General features: G+C 39.3%; 2 protein-coding genes across 2 annotated transcripts; both read left to right on the top strand.

The window, feature by feature from the left end:
- The first annotated feature begins 3,771 nt into the window (after nucleotides 1–3,771).
- LOC107040149 lies at nucleotides 3,772–14,287 on the top strand. The gene is made up of 2 exons (XM_015260092.1): nucleotides 3,772–3,973; nucleotides 12,819–14,287. The coding sequence occupies exons 1-2, from the start codon at nucleotides 3,772–3,774 to the stop codon at nucleotides 14,285–14,287; spliced, it is 1,671 nt and encodes a 556-aa protein (XP_015115578.1).
- A 63-nt stretch (nucleotides 14,288–14,350) lies between these two features.
- Nucleotides 14,351–16,625, top strand: LOC107040148. Its single transcript, XM_015260091.1, has 2 exons — nucleotides 14,351–16,045; nucleotides 16,143–16,625. Exons 1-2 carry the CDS (start codon nucleotides 14,351–14,353, stop codon nucleotides 16,623–16,625), a joined length of 2,178 nt encoding a protein of 725 aa, XP_015115577.1.
- Nucleotides 16,626–20,844: the final 4,219 nt, after the last annotated feature.

Here is a 20,844-nt window from a genome sequence, read left to right as displayed (position 1 = left end):
CATGGCCTCGGCCATACCGTGCCTAAGGATCCGTGGCACAGGGGGAGCTGTGTCACTAACGGTGCCTCTCAGAAACCTGGGCGACCTCTGAGAAGAGTCTTGGGTGGAACCCACCCGAGACAAGCCAAGCCCTGGGCAATCGCGGCAATGCACCAGGTGAAAACGCTTAACCGCGGTACTCGTGGGACTAAAATGGAAACCAATCTAAAAAATCTTAATATTGAAAAAGCAACTTCGGGTGGGGCCAGTGATGGCGAACACACGAAGTCTGACAAGGCTGACCAGTCTGGTACCGATGTGAATCGGGTCAGACTGAGTGGAGCCGAGAGAAGACGTCGCAAGAGAGCGAAGCTGCATCAAACCTCGGGGGCGATTGCGCTTACGCCGCTCACACACATGGATTGGGTGGGCTCCTCTTAGCGACCGGGGGCAGCGGTAGGCCTTAAGACTTCCACCACCCGCGATCGAGCCCCCTCACTACGACAAAGTGGGAACCCAGTAGAGGGGGACAAAAAAAGGTAAATTGAAATTATTTCATGAACCCCTTCATTACTGACATATTCAGAACATAGTCTGGGGGAGTTGTTGACCTTTCATTGTTTTGTCAGACTTCACTGAATTACATGTCATCTCGTTAAATCTCATAAGTGGGCTGTTGATGGATTCACGCCGTTTAAAGATTAATTCAAAAATCCCATGGACAATTTAGAAAAATGTTTTTTTACCACTGATGGAAATTTTTTTTTGTGAATTCAATGAACTGAATTCTATATAGCAAAATATGTGAATGATTAAACGTATGTCAACAACTGACTGGTATTTGCACTTTTTAAATGCACTTTGTATGCGGAAGGAAGTATTGAATAAAAATGACGGAACTATTCACGTAATCCGTAAGCGAGAATCGTTTTCAGTTAGTTTTTGTCGGAAACGAAGCGAATAAATCAAAAACATTCAGTAACTTCTGCCGTCTGCCATCGGAAAAGTTACGTAATTTTTCTGAAAGTAGTAAAATCTGACACAAATTTCACGGCTTATTATTACTCAGAATACAAAAATTCTTGAAAACTACAAAAAAAGGTAAATTGAAATTATTTCATGAACCCCTTCATTACTGATATATTCAGAAAATAGTCTGGGCGATTTGTTCACCCTTCATTGTTTTGTCAGACTTCACTGAATTACATGCCGTCTGCTCGTTAAATCTCATGAGTGGGCTCTTGATGGACTCCCGCCGTTGAAAGATTAATTCAAAAATCTCATGGACAATTTAGAAAAATGTTTTTTAACCACTGATGGAAATTTTTTTTTGTGAATTCAATGAACTGAATTCTACATAGCAAAATATGTGAATGATTAAACGTATGTCAACAATTGACTGGTATTTGCACATTTTAAATGCACTTTGTATGCGGAAGGAAATATTGAATAAAAATGAGGGAACTATTCACGTAATCCGTAAGCGAGAATCGTTTTCAGTTAGTTTTTGTCGGTAACGAAGAGAATAAATTTAAAACATTCCGTAACTTCTGCCGTCTGCCATCGGAAAAGTTACGTTATTTTTCTGAAAGTAGTAAAATCTTACATAAATTTCACAGCTTATTATTACTCAACACAAAAATTCTTGAAAACTAACAAAAAGGTCAACTGAAATTATCTCATGAACCCCTTCATTACTGATTCAGAAAATACTCTCGGCGATTTGTTCTCCCTTCATTGTTTTGTCAGACTTCACTGAATCAATTTCCGATCTCTCCTCATTCGGAAAAAATAACGAAACCCTATAATAGCAAATTGAGATGGCTCCCTAGAATCCATTTAAATACATCGACAATTCTCTATGAAATATACATGATACCTCGGGAGTACTCTAAACTATAGCTGGATTCGCAGAAAATGTGAATCACCAGTTGAACTTTTGAATGCAGTCAATTCCACCGAGAGCTATGAAAATTATGTATGGACGGTCACGATGGGCACAAAAGCACCTGGGTGTACTCACCCCCGAGTGAAACGAATATCCACTACTGTCACTGGGGATTCACTTCTCTTGCCATCATCTTTTTGAGGTGTAGACGAAGAAAACGAGATTGTCTAGGTGTGGTTGATACCCCGGAGGATTCCGTGGTAATTAAGTGGAGTTGTGAGAAAATATTGCTGACAGAAAAATGAAATAAATTCTGCGAAAAGAAGACGAAAAAAAATTTTTTTTTCATAATTTAAGCAATAAAAAACAGGGTACAGTGGACTTTGGTTAGAGGCATATTGGTTAGTGTCGAACTTCCCCTCAATTTTTTTGTCTCGCCGCTCGAGCGCTTCCCCCACTCTGTCCCCACGCAAGCCGGAGACTAAACACTCCAATATTTTCTTCAAATTGCTATTGTCTTCCGATTCCAGTAAAGACTAAAAATAAAATATTCTGCATTTTAATTGTCGATCAAAAAATTTAGTCCACTTCTGGCTGTCATGGGGGGAGGATCTCGTTTTGTTGGCATAAAATTAATTCGAAATTGGATTAAATCAAATAATGAAGGGAGGTAAAGAAAACGACTGTAACATTTTTGATTCACATGGTTCGTTAACTCCAGAAGAAATATCTGTTCTATGGAATGTTAGGTACAAAGCTTCTGTGATTAAATATAGTCAATGAAATTAAAAATATTGATGATAAAAAAATCGTCTGAATCTATATGAATATTGCTATTATAGTTGAAACTGTGAACTAAAGTTTATCATTAAAATAAAGTGTTGAATTGAGAGAGAAAAGAAATAGTATTTTTCATTTTATCGTTCCCAGTTCTTGGAAGTCGGGCTCGGCGTGAGCGCGTTGTCGTATTTCGATGAAATAACGATTTAATAATAAGGAGAGCCGGAGAAGCGAGATAATTGTGTTCACGATTTATTAAAGTAAGACTCCTAAGTTAAGAGGTGTTGTAAGTTCCGAGGGTGATTTTGAACTGAATTGAAGGAGAGTTATTTTGTAGGACATGAGTCTTGGAAAAAGGGCAGATCTGAGGAATATTGAGGAGTGGTGGTTTTTGGAGGCGCCAAATATCTGGGACAAATATTAGGGTCCGTCTGGGGCATTGGCGACAGTCGGAGCCTAATTGCTTCATTTGCGTTATGAGGGAAGTGCGGACTTATTTGGTTAGGATGGGGACTGGATTTGAGGCTGTACAGGATTTTGAGGATATTTAGGAAATGGGGGGTATTTCGTAAGTGGGAAATCAGGAAATAATGTGGGTATACAACACCTTCCCCCTCAAGTTTGTTAACGGAGAGTTAACAAATGATACATCGAATTGCAATGAATTACAATAAATACATCGAATTGCAAAATCATAAAATTGTATGAATGAAAGAAATTGAATTACAATAATAGCATTGAATTTAAACAATATCATTAATGAAATAAAAGTTATAAATTGTAATTGATAGATAAATTAACTGAGAAAATTCTAATTCAAAAATCAGATGTGAATCCAATACAATAAAAAAAAAATTGAAGGGAGTGAATTAAATTGGTGTCGTGCTTCTACGAGATCGTTGGCGAGTCGGGAAGCGAACAGCTGGCGGGACTTCGTCGTCATCCGAAATTTCAGGTGCTCTGTGAGTGATGGCAGGTAAATTCTGTCTTGGTTGATAGGTCACGATTTCGTTGACTGATCCAGAAGATGGTTCTGATGAATCAAAAATACAGTTGACAAAGTTACTGATCAGTGGAGGAGTCGTTGCACCATTCCTCGGATTCGTAGTGGGGCAGCAAAGACGATGAAAGAAATTAAATCGTCCAAAACATCTACAACATCGAAGGGTGATGAAAAGGATGATAAATGCTGCGATGATCCCAAGGGCGACATTGTACCATCTAGTATGGGTAACAATAAATGGTTCGTTGATTTGCTTGGTGATGATTTCGTCAAGCTCGTTGAGCTTTTTATCAGCTATCTGGAGGTCCTTGAGATCAATATTGGTCAGATGAATTGGTTTTAATGTGATTGACTCAATAGTATTAAAGTGAGTCTGCAGGATACAGCAATCGTCGGTTATTATGTTCATCTGAGGAATATAATACGTAGCGTTCTTTTTGGAGTCTCGTGTTGACTCAATGATGAACTGATCTGTGTAACCTCGGCATTTAGGTTCCAATTGAATTAATCCGCTCTTTTGGAGAATTACATCTTTCAGGTGGTTTTCATTTTGTCCGCACATAATCGTGAGTGTCGTTGGCTTCTGGAGGATATAGATCCATTGATTCTTCGCGATATGATGCCAGGTTTCGATGGTTGCCTTAATGGTTTTTGTTATACATGATGCAGGAATTTTTCTCGTGTGTGGAGATAGCAGTTCGATTTCACACGTTGGGTTGCTCGTTGAAGTCATCGTGTGCAGGTGGTAACAGATGTACTGCTCATCTTGGTACTCATGACAATCAGACAATCCATTAAGGAAAGTATATTGGGATCGAGGCTGTGATAATAGGAGGTAATTGCTTTAAGGGATAATATAGGAGAAGAATTGTGAATCATTCTGTTGTATGGGAATTGGAATGATTTCATAGAGTTCAAATTTCATTTTATCTGCAAGTGGAATTTGTAATGCAAAAATGATATTTTCTTTTGTGGACATAATTTGTAAGTGTAAAAGCTTAAAAAAGTGATGAATATTTTCCATATTTGGTTGCATTACTAGTTCGTGGATGTTTTTATGTTTTCAACTCATCATGTAACATTTGTGGGGTTAAGAGAAAGGGAGAAACGATATTATGATTGGCTAAGTTAATTGCTTCGATATATTTGGAAAATTCGCGGTTTGCTTGAGTAACAAGCATATGGAGTATTGTGATTTGTTGATTAAGTGTTGTTTCCACTTCTAAACGAGATATGTAAGAATTTGTCTGGATCGTGAATGAATTAATTTTTTCGATATTTTGATTCATTGCTCTCTCTTGACTCTGGAGTGAAAACAAAGAGCTATTGAAATTTCTGATTGCGTTTGTAATTATTTGAACCTGTGATTTCAGCAATGTCTGTGTTTGTTTATTATTATTTGTCAACATTTTTATAGAATCTTCATAATATTGGGCATCGTCTGCGCTAGGCATGCCGAAACCCCATTTGAACAGATAAGACAAACCATTGATGAGACCACGTTTCTTTTTTCTTATAATCAATCTCTCAGTCATTTGTCGAAGAATATCATTCTTTGTTTTAATATCTGTTCCTTCCGATTTAATGAGATCAATTGAGCGGTCACAATGAAAACTGATGTGACCCTTTTTAGTTATTTCTGTTGTCGTTTGTCTACAGATTTCATCGGTTTTAGCAAAATATTTATCAATGACATCGAGCGTACTTCTGAGATGAGTTTTATTGAGATAGGTTAGAAGAGTTAATTTGGAGTTAGTGACTTGTACTATTCCCTTTTTGTTATAAAAGATACCACTTGTATTTTCAAATGGATGATGGGAATAAAAGATCTTGCAATTAATTAGGAGAGGAAGTAGGAATAGGATCAGGATTGTGTGGTTCATCTGAAAAATATGGTTTTAATAAATTAGTGTGATATTTCACTAACTTCTTACCAATTTGCAATTCCGCAGTTTGATTAGCGAATAGCTTAATAATTTTATATGGTCCTTTCGCATTGGAACTTAATTTCTTCGAAAGACCAGATAGGGGTCGTGCCTTTATTTTCAATTGTAACTAAGTCGCCGATTTTGAATTCAATGGGATTAATTTTCTTATCATGATATCCCTTACTTCGCATTTTCAATTCGATCAAATTATCTCGTGCCAATTGAAATGAAGAATTTAGTGTAAATTGTAATGACCGAATATAATCATCATAGGTGTAATGGAATTCGGGGTTTTGTGTAATAGATGATGGTAAATAAGCCTTGTGACCAAAGAGAAGTTCGTAAGGAGTGAAATGAGTCGACTTGTGAATTGCAGTGTTATAACTGAACATTGCAAATAAAACATAGGTATCCCAATCAGTTTGTTTTTTATTAATGTAATGTTTCAAATAATCTTTAAGAGTAAGATGGGATCTTTCTAATGCACCGTTAGTTTGCGGGTGATATGGAGTTGATGAGATATGTTTTGTTTTGAAAAGATTAGTCATCTCTTTCATGAGGTTTGACATAAAATCTGTGCCTTGATCGGTGAGAATGGTTTGAGGGATTCCAAAATATACAAAAATAGTGAGGAGTCTATCGACAACAGTCTGAGCTTCATGATTGGGGACCGGAAATGCAAACGAGTATTTCGTGAGATCGTCTTGAGCAGTAATAATCAAACGATTGCCTTGTTCTGTCAAGGGTAGTGGTCCTACTATGTTGATCGCTAATCTTTGAAAAGGTTTTTCAGAAGTGGTTGTGATCTCCATTGGTTGCTTGGTGGGTTTGAAATTTGTTTTATTCAATTGACAAGAGTGACTTTTTTTTATATAACTTCTAATATCGCTTTTCATTGTTGGCCAATAATACCTTTCTGTTAGGCACTGAATAGTGAAATTATTTTAATTCTCTGGAGTTGTAAATTCCAGAGGTCTGAACCTACAGACACAATATCAGGCTAACTGCTGCACGCCGAATAGGTTCTTTATGCAGCTGATTAAAAAGGGGAATTTTTCGAATGATTGGAGTGAGTGAGGATGTGATGGGTATATACTGGGAGACTTGGATAAATCGGATGTATACAACTTCAGTTTTTACAATTTTCCGTTTATTCGAGAATAAGATATATTTTTGTACAGTGATTTCTGCTAGATGTGACTAGTCAGAGATTTGAATTTTAACTAACTAATAATTTTCGAGTACGAGGCTTATATGCTAAACGGTGGTGGTAATGCCGAGCGAATCAGAGTAAGTTAACAATATTTGCGATTGGTGGAAATGAGGTAGGAGGTGTGGTTTAGTTTGCATTGGGGGAAAATTGGGGCCTTCCTTGAGTTGAGAGAGAGGTAGGCAGAGGGGCGGGTTATGACTATGTGGGTCCGATGAGGTACTTGGAACCCGCTGTGAGAGATGATGAATAGGAGGGGTCGAGTGGTACGAGAGGATTATTGAACATATTTTCAAAGACTATTGTGACTAAACTCATAAAACCTAAAATGTGAAGTTTGTTTGAATAAATAGAGTATTGAACGAAAGCATTATTAAAATTGTCTAGACGAAGAGTCTTTCCCAGTCGAGTTTCACGAGAATTAGTTCTGGACTTGAGAAAACAGTAATAAAATAATTTGAAGAGCAGCTGCACTGAGGATTAAGAATAATAATTGAATATATTTCGATTGCTATGAGTCTAGACGCCGGGGAAATACGTGTCTTTGTGTCAATTATTTCCTTCGAAATAACATTTGGGAAATTTAAAAATGAATGGAAAATAATTAATACCGAAATTGTAGTTTCGCGTGTATGACACGCAACACTTTCTTTTACTTTTGAATACGTTCGATTGAAACCACTGTGTCCAGATAATTTACTGTCATGAGATTCTTTGAGAATGATTTTAATTTCATCTTGATTCTGAGGAGTAATTTTCTTCATATTGAGGAATTTAATTTTATTAGATGGAAAAATGAATTTAACCATTTCATTGAAAATCTCAGGCTTAACTCCGTTTTTGATTTTTGGAGGTACTAGAGTAAAATCTTTTGATTTGATTTCAGCTTTGAATTGCATAAAACTTTGGAATAAATTTCAATAATCGATTTTATCATGATGTTTGCTCTTGGGAAACAAAATAAATCATTTCTGATGATCGTTCGTTAATTTCTCGAATCCATTAGGGCTTGATTTTAGAGTACTCGTGTCGAAATTCTCAGTGATATACTCTGAATATTGATTTTCTTTGTCTAAATCTTCAGACCACAGAAATACGATACTGCCTTTCAATTTAGAGAGGGGAGTTTCTTCTTTTGAGTAATCGATCACATCTTGATTCATATAATGAAATTTTGTAAAATCTTGATACGTTTTCTCAGATCTTTTGATCAGAAATACTGCCTCATTTTCTTGATTTGAATCGCAAATTAAGCGCGATAAGCCGTCAGCATTAGAATTGACTCTACCCGGCTTGTCTTTGATAATATACTTGTACTCGGATATACGCAAACGCCAACGCATGAATTTTGAAGAAGGATTTTTGCAATTAAATAGCCATTGAAGAGGCCTGTGATCTGTGTAAATCGTAAATTCTCGTCCGTAGAGATAGGGGCGGAAATATTCAACCGTTTGAATAATTGCTAGTAATTCTTTTTCTGTCATAGAATAATTCTGTTCAGCAGAATTTAATGTTCGTGAATAATACGCAATACGTAGATCTTTATCATCAATAATTTGTGATAGGACGCCACCGATACCAAAGTTTGATGCGTCACAAGTTACAGCAAAACGCTTTGAAAAGTCTGGATATTGGAGTAGCGCTTCGCTAGTTAAAATCGATTTTAATTTGTCGAATGCTTCTTATTGTTTCTCTGTCCAAACGAATGGTACATCGTTTTTCAATAATAGTATCAATGGTTTTGCGATAGTGGAAAAATTTGGGATAATTTTTCTATAATAACCAGCCATTCCGAGGAAGATTTTAATTTCTTTAGGATTCGTAGGAGGTCTTACCTTTTGAATGCACTCGACTTTCTTGGGATTTGGCCTAACTCCATCTTTGGAGATAATATGTCCGAGATAGTGACAAGATTCACGCAAAAACTCGCACTTGTCAGGTTGAAGTTTGAGATTATTTTCGCGTAATCGATTGAACACGTTGCGTAATTTTGTTTCATGTTCAGTAAGACTAGATGCATAAATAACAACGTCATCTAGATACACGAAGCATTGATTGCTAGTAAGGCCAGTGAGAACATTGTTCATTAATCTTTGAAAAACAGCAGGAGCGTTCTTCAACCCGAAGGGCATACGCGTATACTCATAGTGGCCTGATGGGGTAGAAAACGCGGTTTTCTGGGCATCATCGGGATGCATCGGGATTTGATGAAAGCCACTTGCCAAATCAAGTGTTGTGAAATAATGAGAATGGCCTAATTGATCTAATATGTCTTCGATATTCGGAAGAGGGTACGCATCTCCTATTGTTTTTTCATTGAGTTTCCTATAGTCGATAACAATACGCCACTTTTGTTGACCTGAGGCGTCCATTTTCTTAGGGACGACCAAGAGGGGGCTCGACCATGGGCTTACAGAGGGTTTTATGATTCTTTGTTTGATCATTTTTTCTATTTGATTAGATACTTCCTTTTTGTGAACTTCAGGGTACCGATAAGATTTTACTTGAATTGGAATATTGTCGGTCGTGGGAATTTTACAAACGGTCGCAGATGTACAAGATAATTCGTCGTCTGGGAGATTAAAAATATCGTGAAATTCTTCGCACAGTTTAGTTAAGGATTGTTGTTCTTCGAGATTAAGATGTTCAGTGCGGATGTTTTTGTGTAATAGTTCACGTCTTTTCTCGAAATTTTCTGAATTATCTTCATTCATATGAAAAACTTTCATTTGTTGAGGAGAAGATAAAAGCGGTAAATGCGGTTTCGGGAGAATTTTCTCTTCTGCGGATCGATTTACAATTGTAATAAGCGATTATTCTTTATTTATCGCTTTTACGAGAGCTGTGGGAATTAATAATTTTTCTTCTTTGTCGAGGAATTGACGTGCGATTATACCTTCGTCAAGGTCGAGAGGATTGATGAGTGATACTTTTGCGATTATTTCCGAGCGAGCTTGGATAATTAATCGTGATGCATTGTGGAATAGAATGGCGTTACTTTGTAATGGTAAGGGAAACGGTACCGCATCGATTGAGAGAGTCGAATTTTGGTAATCGATTTTGCAATTTTGGTTTTGAAAAAAGTCCTGTCCCACGAGACCATCAAATGGAATTCCCGTATCTGAGTTAAGTAGATGAAATTTGTTAAGAAAAGAGTTAGAATTTACCGACAAATCGAGTTCGGTCTGTCCGAGAGTCATGATCGGCGCGTTGGGCTTAATGCCATTGAGAATAATTGGCTCACGATTAACGATTTCGAAATTACGAATACTCGAGGCTTTTACGAGAGAGACGGCCGCTCCAGTGTCGACCAAAAATTTGAGAATTTTATCAGGATCATCTGAGTGAGGGGATTCAAAGAGAATGTATTTTAATTCGCTGTTATTCGAGGGGATGTGGAACGCGAATGAATTTAGATTTGCAAAAGTAGTCGGAACCTCATTTTGTGGCTTAGATAATTCTGGTGGATGAGAATTAAGGCTGGCCATCTGAAAATTTTCATTTTTCATTGGGTTGCTAACGTGTATGCTTGATTATTGTGGATTTTGAGATGCGGTGCCTTTGTTTTTCCTGACATTTGCAGCAAATCTTTTTATGCATTCTTCAATAACATGGCCACTCTTTTTACAATAATTGCACGTTTTTTGAGAATTTGAACGATTCAAATTTTGATTAAATCGTTGATTGTTAGGTCGATTTGGGTTTTGTGACTGATTTTGACTTTTAAAAGAATTTCGATAAGAATTTTGTTGAGAAAAATTGATTGGTTTAGGCTCGCGTGACGAGGAAAAATTTGAATTTGGATTTTTAAAGTGACAATCATCACTCGTGTGATTTAATCTACCACAATGTGTGCATTTAGAATGTGGATTGTATTGCATTCGAAGGGCTTTTTCTTCGGTTACTGCGGCAGTAAAGGCTTGATTAATTGTTGCAAATTCGCGATAGCGGAGCATTTGCGAAATTTGTGGGTGTGTGTAATAAATAAAGCGATTTAGAGTCATTTTAGTAACCATTGCGATAGGGCCCGGTAAGAGATTTTCATCTTATTCACTCGTGTGAACTGCTGCGAGAATACGTGATGAGATCTTCAATTTTTTGATAAAATTGTGAGACATTTTCATTTTTCTTTTGATGCATGGAATTTAATTCTTCAAATAATTGATCAAGAGTTTTTTTATCTTGATAAAGACTTAAAAGAAGTTCAGAAATTTCTTCCCAAGTCGTGAGGTTACAATGAATGTCGATCTGTTCACGAGCTTTGCCAGTGATACGACTTTTTACATAAAGTAAAAGTGCTGGCTTTTGTTGATCAGACGCGAGTTCAAAGACTCCATCGACTTGTTTGATAAAACTGCGAATTTTATATCGATCTCCGTCGAAAGTTTTGGGAATTAATTTAATTAAAAATGAGAGTTCGTAAAAAAGGGACGAGTTGCACGTATTTTGAGTGGTCTGTGTACTGTCAGGCATCGTTTAGCTTTGAAATTTGATCTCTATATTTTTGAATTGAAATGAAATTTATAGGAGTATTGGGAAGTTATGAGAAACAAGGAATTGTCTGAATGTACGAATATTCATATGAACAGCACTTACTGCGGAAGTGATTCGTTGCAATCGGTGCTGGAGTTGCTAATTTCAGTGTGTTCAACCAAACTGCAGAATTTTCCTTGGCTCGCGATGGTCCTCCAGTTTTGTCTCCTACGGTGTCCACGTTCTCAACAACTTGATAGCTGCCACTCGGTTCACAGAGTAGAATTGTCAGTTCCACTTTAATTCACTGTTTCAGAGTGCTGGACATCCCATCCTCGTCGCCAGATTTATGTCGTATTTCTATGAAATAACGATTTAATAATAAGGAGAGCCGGAGAAGCGAGATAATTGTGTTCATGATTTATTAAAGTAAGACTCCTAAGTTAAGAGGTGTTGTAAGTTCGGAGGGTGATTTTGAACTGAATTGAGGGAGAGTTATTTTGTAAGACATGAGTCTTGGAAAAAGGGCAGATCTGAGGAAAATTGAGGAGTGGGGGTTTTTGGAGGCGCCAAATATCTGGGACAAATATTAGGGTCCGTCTGGGGCACTGGCGACAGTCGGAGCCTAATTGCTTCATTTGCGTTATGAGGGAAGTGCGGACTTATTTGGTTAGGATGGGGACTGGATTTGAGGCTGTAGAGGACTTTGAGGATATTTAGGAAATGGGGGGTATTTCGTAAGTGGGAAATCAGGAAATAATGTGGGTATACAACAGCATAGTGGGGGCAGGGAAATAGAGTCGAATTCTCCGAATTCGATTCCCCTATCCCGCAAAACAGTCGACTCTAACCAGAGTCCACTGTACCAAGTCTATCCGACGACGAAGATATTTGACCATCACTTTATGTTTTATTAGTTTTTTTTTTTATTCGTAATGAAAGCCTTTTATTTGACCGATTTTTCGATCTTCCAATATTTATTATAATGGGTCTAGAATGTTATGAAACGTAAGGAAATAACGCTTTTAAGGTCATATCTGTGTGCATATATGGGACAAGTTGAGTTTTTAGTCATTAATTTTGAGAAAATTCATGGTAAATATGTAGAAAGACTCCACCAGAAATTTTTGGATAAATTTCATATACTAATAACTATTTTAACGAGCAGAATGCAGGTTCTATAGCTGATAGAAATGTTGGAAAACTATATGAGACTAAAAATAACTGGATGTTTACATCCTTTAAAGCTATTTCGTGGGTTCGAATTCGATACATGTTGCCGGGCCACCGCAATTTGCGAAGGAATAACAGACGATTTACGATGCCGGTCAGTAGCGAAGTATCTGTTCAATGGTAAACATGCGTCTTTCGGAAATGCATGAAATGTATAGCTGGTATAGCTATAGCTATAGTATAAGCACTCACTACTCCACTACATCAAGGAATCTTCAACAGCACCAGGCACCACCAGTGCATGACTAAATACTCCAAGCAGCCCAACCGCATCAGCCATCTCACTGCCGCTGGACTCAGTAGGACAAGACATCCTGCCCACAGCAATCATCAATCTTCTCAACAAGAATCGTCAACCAGTACCATGTCGTGCCCTCATCGATACTGGATCCACAAGAAACTTCATTACTCAGGAATTGGCTGCTGAGCTTGGCATCACCAAGGTAACTTGCTCTATCCCCATCGGAGCTCTGGATCAACTCTCAACAATCGTACGCCACAGAATCAACACCACAATCACCTCTCGTTTGAACAAGTTCAAAAAAGAATTGAGTTTCTTAATAGTCCCAAGAATCTCATCTCTCATACCCAGTGAGCAAATTGATAGAGATTCACTGAAGATTCCCAAGAATTTGCCCCTCGCAGATCTGAACTTCCACAAGCCTGCTCCAATCCAGGTTTTGTTGGGATCCAGTACCTCCATCTCTGTTCTCAGCATAGGACAAATCAAGCTCCCCAACGCTGCCGACGTTCATCTTCAGAAAACGCTATTCGGCTGGATTGTCTGTGGCAGTATGAGTAACGAGTCCGACCACGATCAAGCAAAATGTCATTTCACCAAAATAATTGATGAGTTCAAAAGATTTTGGGAAATCGAGGACATTGGGTTCAGGGAGAGCCCACAATCAGAAGAAGAAGCAGCCTGCCAGCTTCATTTCAAGCAGCACGTGTCACGCAATTCCGAAGGTCGGTATGTAGTGGCACTTCCCTTCAACGAGAAAAAGGCTCAACTCGGCACCTCATTCCTCCAGGCGAAACGTCGCCTTCTCTCACTAGAACGAAAATTCCAATGGAACCCCAAGCTAGCAGAAGAGTATACCAAGGTCATCAACGAGTACATTGACCTTGGCCACATGAAGAAGGTTGACACAGAGGTAGAAGATGGCTTCTACCTTCCCCACCATGCCGTCATCAAGGAGACCAGCCTCACCACCAAGACTAGAGTTGTCTTCGACGGATCAGCTCGCTCCAGTACTGGTGTATCTCTCAATGACGCCCTGATGGTTGGTCCAACTATTCAGGACGATATTCTATCTCTAGTGCTACGATTCAGGCTCCACAATTACATACTCACTGGTGACATCGAGAAGATGTATCGCCAGGTTCTTGTGAGACCCGAAGACACGAAATATCAATGTATTCTCTGGCGAGAGAAAGATAAGATCAACACATACGAGTTGCAGACAGTGACGTTTGGACTCTCCTCTGCTCCATTCTTAGCAGTCAGATGCATACACCAGTTGGCTGATGATGAACACGAAAGGTACCCAGTAGCAGCTGAACGACTAAAACGAGACCTCTATATCGATGATCTTCTCACTGGGGCAGCTACACTTGAAGAAGCCCTGCACCTCAGAGATGACATCATGAACCTGCTCAAAGAAGGCGGCTTCAACCTACGACAGTGTGCCTCCAACTCCCCAGACATTCTCCAAGGTCTACCAGAGTCAACCGTCAATCTTCAATTACTCGGTGGGGATGATCCTACCCTCAAAACCCTAGGAATCCATTAGGATTCGCAGAATGATAGTATTGTGTATACTGTCAACCCCATCGCCACCAGGGATGTCATCACCATGAGGACCATTGCATCAGACGTTGCACGAATCTTCGATCCACTTGGATTACTGAATCCAGTGGTGACACACGCCAAGATCATACAACAAGAACTCTGGAGACTCAAATTAAATTGGGATGACTCTACACTGACAGAAATTCATACTAAATGGAATGAATTTGCATCACAACTTCCTCTCCTCAACAAAATGCAGTTCAAACGACAAGTTACATCGAATCTCAAGCATTTTGAAGTGCACGGTTTCTGTGATGCCAGCCAGAGTGCGTATGGAGCCTGCATTTATCTCAAGTCAATCGATGATAACGGAAAAATCCAGATCAACCTCTACTGTGCTAAATCTCGAATCACTCCTCTCAAAGGCAATCACACCATCCCTCGCTTGGAACTCTGTGCAATGGAACTCCTCTCTAACCTGTATGACACAGTGAAGAAAGCAACAGACCTCACACCACAACGAGAAGTTTTTTGGTCAGACTCTACTGTCGCTCTCCACTGGATTAGAACATCTCGTCACCTCCTTCAACGATTCGTGGCTAACAGAGTATCTCGAATCCAAGATCTCACCAAGAACATAGAGTGGAGACATGTACGCACACACGACAATCCCGCAGATGCAGTATCCAGGGGTGAACTTGCCTCTGACTTCTTGAAGAATCATCTGTGGCTGCATGGACCCAGCTGGCTCCATGATCCTAAAGAGCATTGGCCTCATCTCCTCATAAAAAAGCCCTCAGAATTACCTGAACTTCGAAAAATTGCTTGTCTTCATGTCACTGAACCCGCCAGCAATCTCTTTCTACGTCGGTATTCCTCATTTGAAAAGCTCAAACGAATCACTGGATGGTGCTTAAGGTGGCGCAAGAGACTTTCCCACAAATATCTCACTCTCCCAGAACTTGAAGCAGCCGAAACTAAACTTCTCCAACTAGTTCAAGAAGAAGCCTTCTCCACAGAACTCTCACTACTTCGGCAAGGAAAACCTCTTTCTTCAAAAAATCGTTTAAAAAACCTCAGTTTGAAACTCGATGACAATGGACTCATTCGAGTTGGTGGTCAGCTAAGAAAGGCTCGTAATTTTGCCCTAGATGGCAAACATCCCATATTGCTATCAAAGGGGCATTACATCACTCACCTCCTCATCAAGAAAGCTCACTTGGCCAATCTTTACCCAGGCATCCAGACAACTCTTCATCTACTCAGGCAGCGATACTGGCCCATTGATGGGCGCAGTCAAGTACGATTCATCATTCACAAGTGCATCAACTGTGCCAAGGTAGATCCACCTTCAGTCAACTATCCCATGGCAGATCTCCCGAGCGCACGCATCACACAGGCAAACCCCTTCACTCACACTGGTGTGGACTATTGTGGTCCCTTCCTCATCAAAGAACGAAGATACCGTAATCTCAAGAAAATAAAAATTTGGATCAGCATATTCGTGTGCTTCACATCAAAGGCAGTACACATCGAACTCGTCAATGACTTGACCAGTGAAGAATTTTTGCCTACACTCAGCCGATTCATCTCTCGACATCCCTCCTGCAAGGCTCTCCACTCAGATAATGCAACAACATTCATCGGTGCAAACAAAGAGTTGAAGGAACTCTATACACTTCTCAACGACGAAAAGCACGGTGAATTCATCAATCGAAAGCTGAATGAACAAGGCATCGAATGGAATTTTATCCCCCCTGTATCTCCTCATTGCGGTGGCATCTGGGAAGCTGCCGTGAAGTCTTATGCAACATATGAAAAGAGTTATTGGAAATGAATTGTTAACATATCAACAGTTCAATACTTTCTGCATCAAAATTGAGGGAATCCTCAATTCAAGACTATTGACTCCATTATCATCCGATCCAAACGATTTCAACGCTCTCACGCCTGCTCACTTCCTGCATGGAGACATTACCACTGATCTCCCTGCACCTGATTGGACAGAGGTCCCTAGCAATCGTCTCTCTTACTGGCAACACCTTGAGAAGATTAAGCAACATTTCTGGAATCGGTGGCATAAGGAGTACCTCTCCGAACTCAACATCCGTCATAAGTGGACTTCAGGACACCATGACATTGGCGTTGGAACATTGGTGCTCTTGCGCGACGACAATTTACCCCCTCTAAAATGGCGCATGGGCCGTGTCATTGAAATCTACCCATCAGACGATGGCATCACCAGGAAGGCTAGCCTGCGGACATCTACTGGAGAAGTAGATCGAAACGTTCGACGCTTGGCACCACTGCCCGTGGACTCCAGCAACTCCAAGGAATAATTGATCGCTCAACTCTCAACGGGGGAGTATGTTGCGTATCAAGTACGCGAAATTAACAATCTTTCTATTTTTAAATATTTAATTCAATCCTTGAAAATTTCCCATTTTTATTTTAGTATTTTTCCCAAATAATTCTTAGAATTTTAATTAGACTCAGCTTTGTCCTCTAGAAAAATTGTAAACTCATAAAATCACCCGAAAATATTTCTCAAATATCTCTTTTAGACCCTTCAGAATTATTTTATTGAAATAATCCTCATATTTCCTCAAGTTTGTAAAGGACATTTCTCAGAAATTTAATCACTGCCAAAATTTGTCCTAATCCCTTCATTCAACTCAAAAATTTGTATTTCCAAATTACTTTATAGTTTCTTTCCGTTTATTGCGCTCGACCCTCAACGGTCCCTCAATATTTTCGCCCAGACGCCCTTTATTGGGGAATAGGCCCAAGGCGCGCCAATTTCTCCCTCTCTCCCTACTTCCTGCACTTCCGAATTTTCCATGATACCTCTCCAATCAGAATATTGTCCCTCCCATCACAGGTCATTTTGACCAATCATTTGAAAGTTTAGAAAAACCATTTTCCTCCTCCACTTTTCCATCCCTTCTACTTTGAAAATCCAACTTGTCCAAATTTTAATATTTGGTAATCGGTTACGAACTTCATCCCTAGGAAGAAACACCTCATCGGAGGTACCCTCGTGCATTATACCTCTCTACCAAATATTGTTAAAAATAAATATCGACTTTGTTAAAACGTGAGTAATCATTCCAAGTCTCCAATTATCCAAGTCTCCTCACCCTTAACATTCCTCTCATCGAATTCTCCCCTTTCATTAAAAACAGCTACACAAAGATTATTTCGGCGTGTAGCAAAAATTGCAAATACTGTTCTGTGTAGGTCAGATTTCTGGAATTTACGACTCCAGAAAGTTCAAAATCGAACGCAGTATTCTCGCAATTTAATTCAATAGCGGAGCCACTTCCATAGATATATAGGTGATTATCTACAAATTGTTATTTTCTTGTCCTTCAATTTTTCCAATCTCAAAATGATGAAATAATAATCAAATTTCTCCGGATATCGGGAGACACTATGGCATTCCACCGTTTCCATAAAATAGATGCCATTCCCTGACCGTTTATTTAGCTCTAGAGAGCTGAAACCAGTCTTAATGTCATTACCATGGCATGTCCTTTATATGAAATGTGAGATTTTGTCAATGAAACCAAGTAAATAAGTAGCTCAAAGAAAATTTCCTGAATATAGATAATAGGGGATTTCCCGCGCCATTTTCGACATTTGCATACGATGCGTGCGCACCGAAAATCTGTAATGAAAGGGTAAGGCCCAGTATTTACACCAGTAAAAATTAACTAGACACATGTGTACATCGAGGAAACACTACTCGAGAGGTGAAGAAGATAAGTCACAAATTATTTTGTCACTACCGTGGTCTCATGATTGTTACAAGTCGTGTAATTTCTTAGCTAATTTTTTGCTTAAAAAAAGTAACATTCCATTGCCTGAAACTCATCATCTTCAGAGAGCTTTTAATTCAAAGCTGGTGCGAAGGGTGATTAGGTTTTAACACAGAATGTCACAACTATGTCATATCATACATAAATGTATGGGAGTCAAGTTGTATCATCAGTAAGGTATTTAGAAAGATGTTTTAGGTGTTTAAATGGTGCAAACTCGGAGTAACGCCCAGGTGGGTCATTAACAACCGCTGAATACACCAGTACTGTGTCAGAATTGATTGTTGAAAAAAAAAAACAAAGTGATCTCTGCATTTGAATATATGATACTCGAACGATGTCAAATAAATCAATTAACTTGTTTTATTATCTAAAAATTAAATTCCTTAATTGAAATACGAAGACTTGTTAAGTTTGGTCACCACCGTAGCAGTAAACAATAGGTAACACTCTATTATTCTGAATCTTATGCACTTGTAGTAGAGTGGTGCTAGGAATATACTTCTGGACCATTATAACATATAGAAACGTAAAAAAATTACTCTGCAGACATGTTTAGATTTTGCAAAATGTGCGATGTGAAAAATCACAATTTGTAGAAAATCACCCATATAGTGAGTACTTCTTTAAACGTTCAATAGACGCTCAATAGACTGATAGGTTTGAACCGTTCGCAGAACGGGTGTGACATTATTCACCCAACGTCACCCCCCCTCCCCCTGCCCCTCACACACTCTCGGATTCCGATTGATACGCCTGATAGTAGAACCAATTTTCATATTTCAATGAATTTAGCCGGATGGAGGGCGGCGGAGATGTATTGGGTCGCTATTGTCGGGGTTATCAGTTGGAACTCTTAAATTATCTCATCTCTGTATTGTCTCACGTCTTTTTATGTTACAAACATGTGTTATCCTTGGGACCAGACACCGCCACGTCCACGTCGTTGGTCCTGGGTAACGAAGAAAGCGGTGAGGTGAGTGATACTTCATAGCCCGGGCTATAGCCCATAACTGTGATTGAGCTCAACTTTAGAGCACTGTTGATAGTTCGATCGCTCAAGTAGTTCCTGAGATATAACAACTTGTTCAAATTTGGTTTTTCCACAATAATTCAAAAACTCTTGCACCGATTGAAATTTTTTTTCCTTCAAAATACTCCTCTCGAATGGATTGATGGATGGCAATCGGCTAACCCGAGTCAAGGATTTGGTTCTGATTGGACCTACACAGGTCTTTCAAGATCTCTCCAGACCTAGATTGATCTGGTAAGTCCTAGTCAGTCCTGCGACGTAGTTGGAGACCTTTCGAATGCTTACTTCTTTTCGGCCCTGAGAAGTTCTTCTCTATGCTGTCTAGACCTATTAAATCCTGTTGAAACCTCAATTGGGATTTCATGAGGGGATGGAGGGGGGAGTCATATATGCGAAGGGTTGAAATTTTTACCCAACAAGGGGAGAGGGGTGCAGAATATAGTTTAGCCACCCTCATCCCTCCTTATGCCTGCGTTATTTAAATGAAAAATGCAATTATTATTATTTTTTTAAATCTCGAAAATCGACATTTTAGGAGGGGTTGGAGGGGAGACATTCAAACGAGGTGCGGGGTTGGGGGGGTATGTATGCGGAGGGTTGAAATTTTACCCAATACAAGGGGAGGGTGTTGCAGAATCTATTCTAGTCCTCATCATCCCTCCGTTTGCATACGTTGTATAAATAAACAATGCAATTGTCAAATAAACAAAAAAATTCTCGACAATGGCGACGACCCGAGGGGGCGAAGACGGGAGGCATGTATGCGGAGGGTTGAATTTTTTACCTAACAAGGGGAGAGGGTTGCAGAATCCATTTTAGCCACCCTCATTTCTCCGTTTGCATGCGTTTATTAAACGAAAAATAAAATAGTTGATTTTTTTAACAAAAATTCCCAAAATTGGGATTTTACGAGGGGTTGGAGGGGGGAGGCATTTATACAATCCCCTCCTCTTGTTGGGTAAAATTTTCAACTCTCCGCATACATGCCCTATACACCCCCTTGGGAAGTCACGATTTTCGCGAATTTTTTGTTCATTTAACAATTTCATTTTTTATTTACACAACGCATGCAAACGGAGAGATGGGGGTGACTAGAATAGATTCTGCAACCCATCTGCCCTTGGGTGAAAATTTCAACTCTCCGCATACATTCGTCCCCCCTCCAGCCCCTTCTGAAATATCAGTTTTCGAGATTTTTTTAAAAATTTAATAATTCTATTTTTTATTTCAATAGGGCATGCGTAAGGAGGAATGGAGGTTGCTCAGATAGGATCGGCAACCCCCATCTCCCAGATTAGAAAATTAAGGATAAAAAAAGTGGACCCCCGCCCGCGCCCCCCTTGGAGCATCAACAGAACAATCCACTCCAAAAGTTGTGCATATCATTCGCCAGAATCCTTCGCCAGTTGCAGCCTCATCGGTAAAGCACCATAGATGCATGGTAAAAACCATAGACGCATGGCAAAACTTCCCGTCAATGACATTTTTCAAAGATCCATGGAGAAAAAAAGTCTTAGATGCATGGTAGAACGTTACCTTGGATGTATAGCAATTACCGTATACCGCGTGTGTAGACATTGCCAATAACTTTCTCGCAAAATCGCCCCCTTCCGAAGAGGTTTTTTCACCTATTCTATTTTATGAAATTTATTTGAAACTTCTAGGTACATGCGTATCGGTACAACCCCCCCCCCCCCCCCCCCC

The sequence above is a fragment of the Diachasma alloeum genome, unplaced genomic scaffold (assembly GCF_001412515.2).
Source record: "Diachasma alloeum isolate Michigan unplaced genomic scaffold, Dall2.0 Dall_scaffold_00323, whole genome shotgun sequence".
Taxonomy (NCBI): Eukaryota; Metazoa; Arthropoda; class Insecta; order Hymenoptera; family Braconidae; genus Diachasma; species Diachasma alloeum.
Note: the sequence above shows the minus strand (reverse complement) of the source record. Positions and strands in the feature narration are given on the sequence as shown.

Bases quoted from the DNA above. Each gene is read 5' to 3' on its own strand.
- LOC107040149 (XM_015260092.1), top strand. From the start codon at position 3,772: ATGAAAGAAATTAAATCGTCCAAAACATCTACAACATCGAAGGGTGAT. The intron at 3,974-12,818 runs GTCAGATGAATT...TCCTGCCCACAG, and splicing joins GGTCCTTGAGATCAATATTG to CAATCATCAATCTTCTCAAC.
- LOC107040148 (XM_015260091.1), top strand. From the start codon at position 14,351: ATGAGGACCATTGCATCAGACGTTGCACGAATCTTCGATCCACTTGGA. The intron at 16,046-16,142 runs GTATCTCCTCAT...ACATATCAACAG, and splicing joins AATGGAATTTTATCCCCCCT to TTCAATACTTTCTGCATCAA.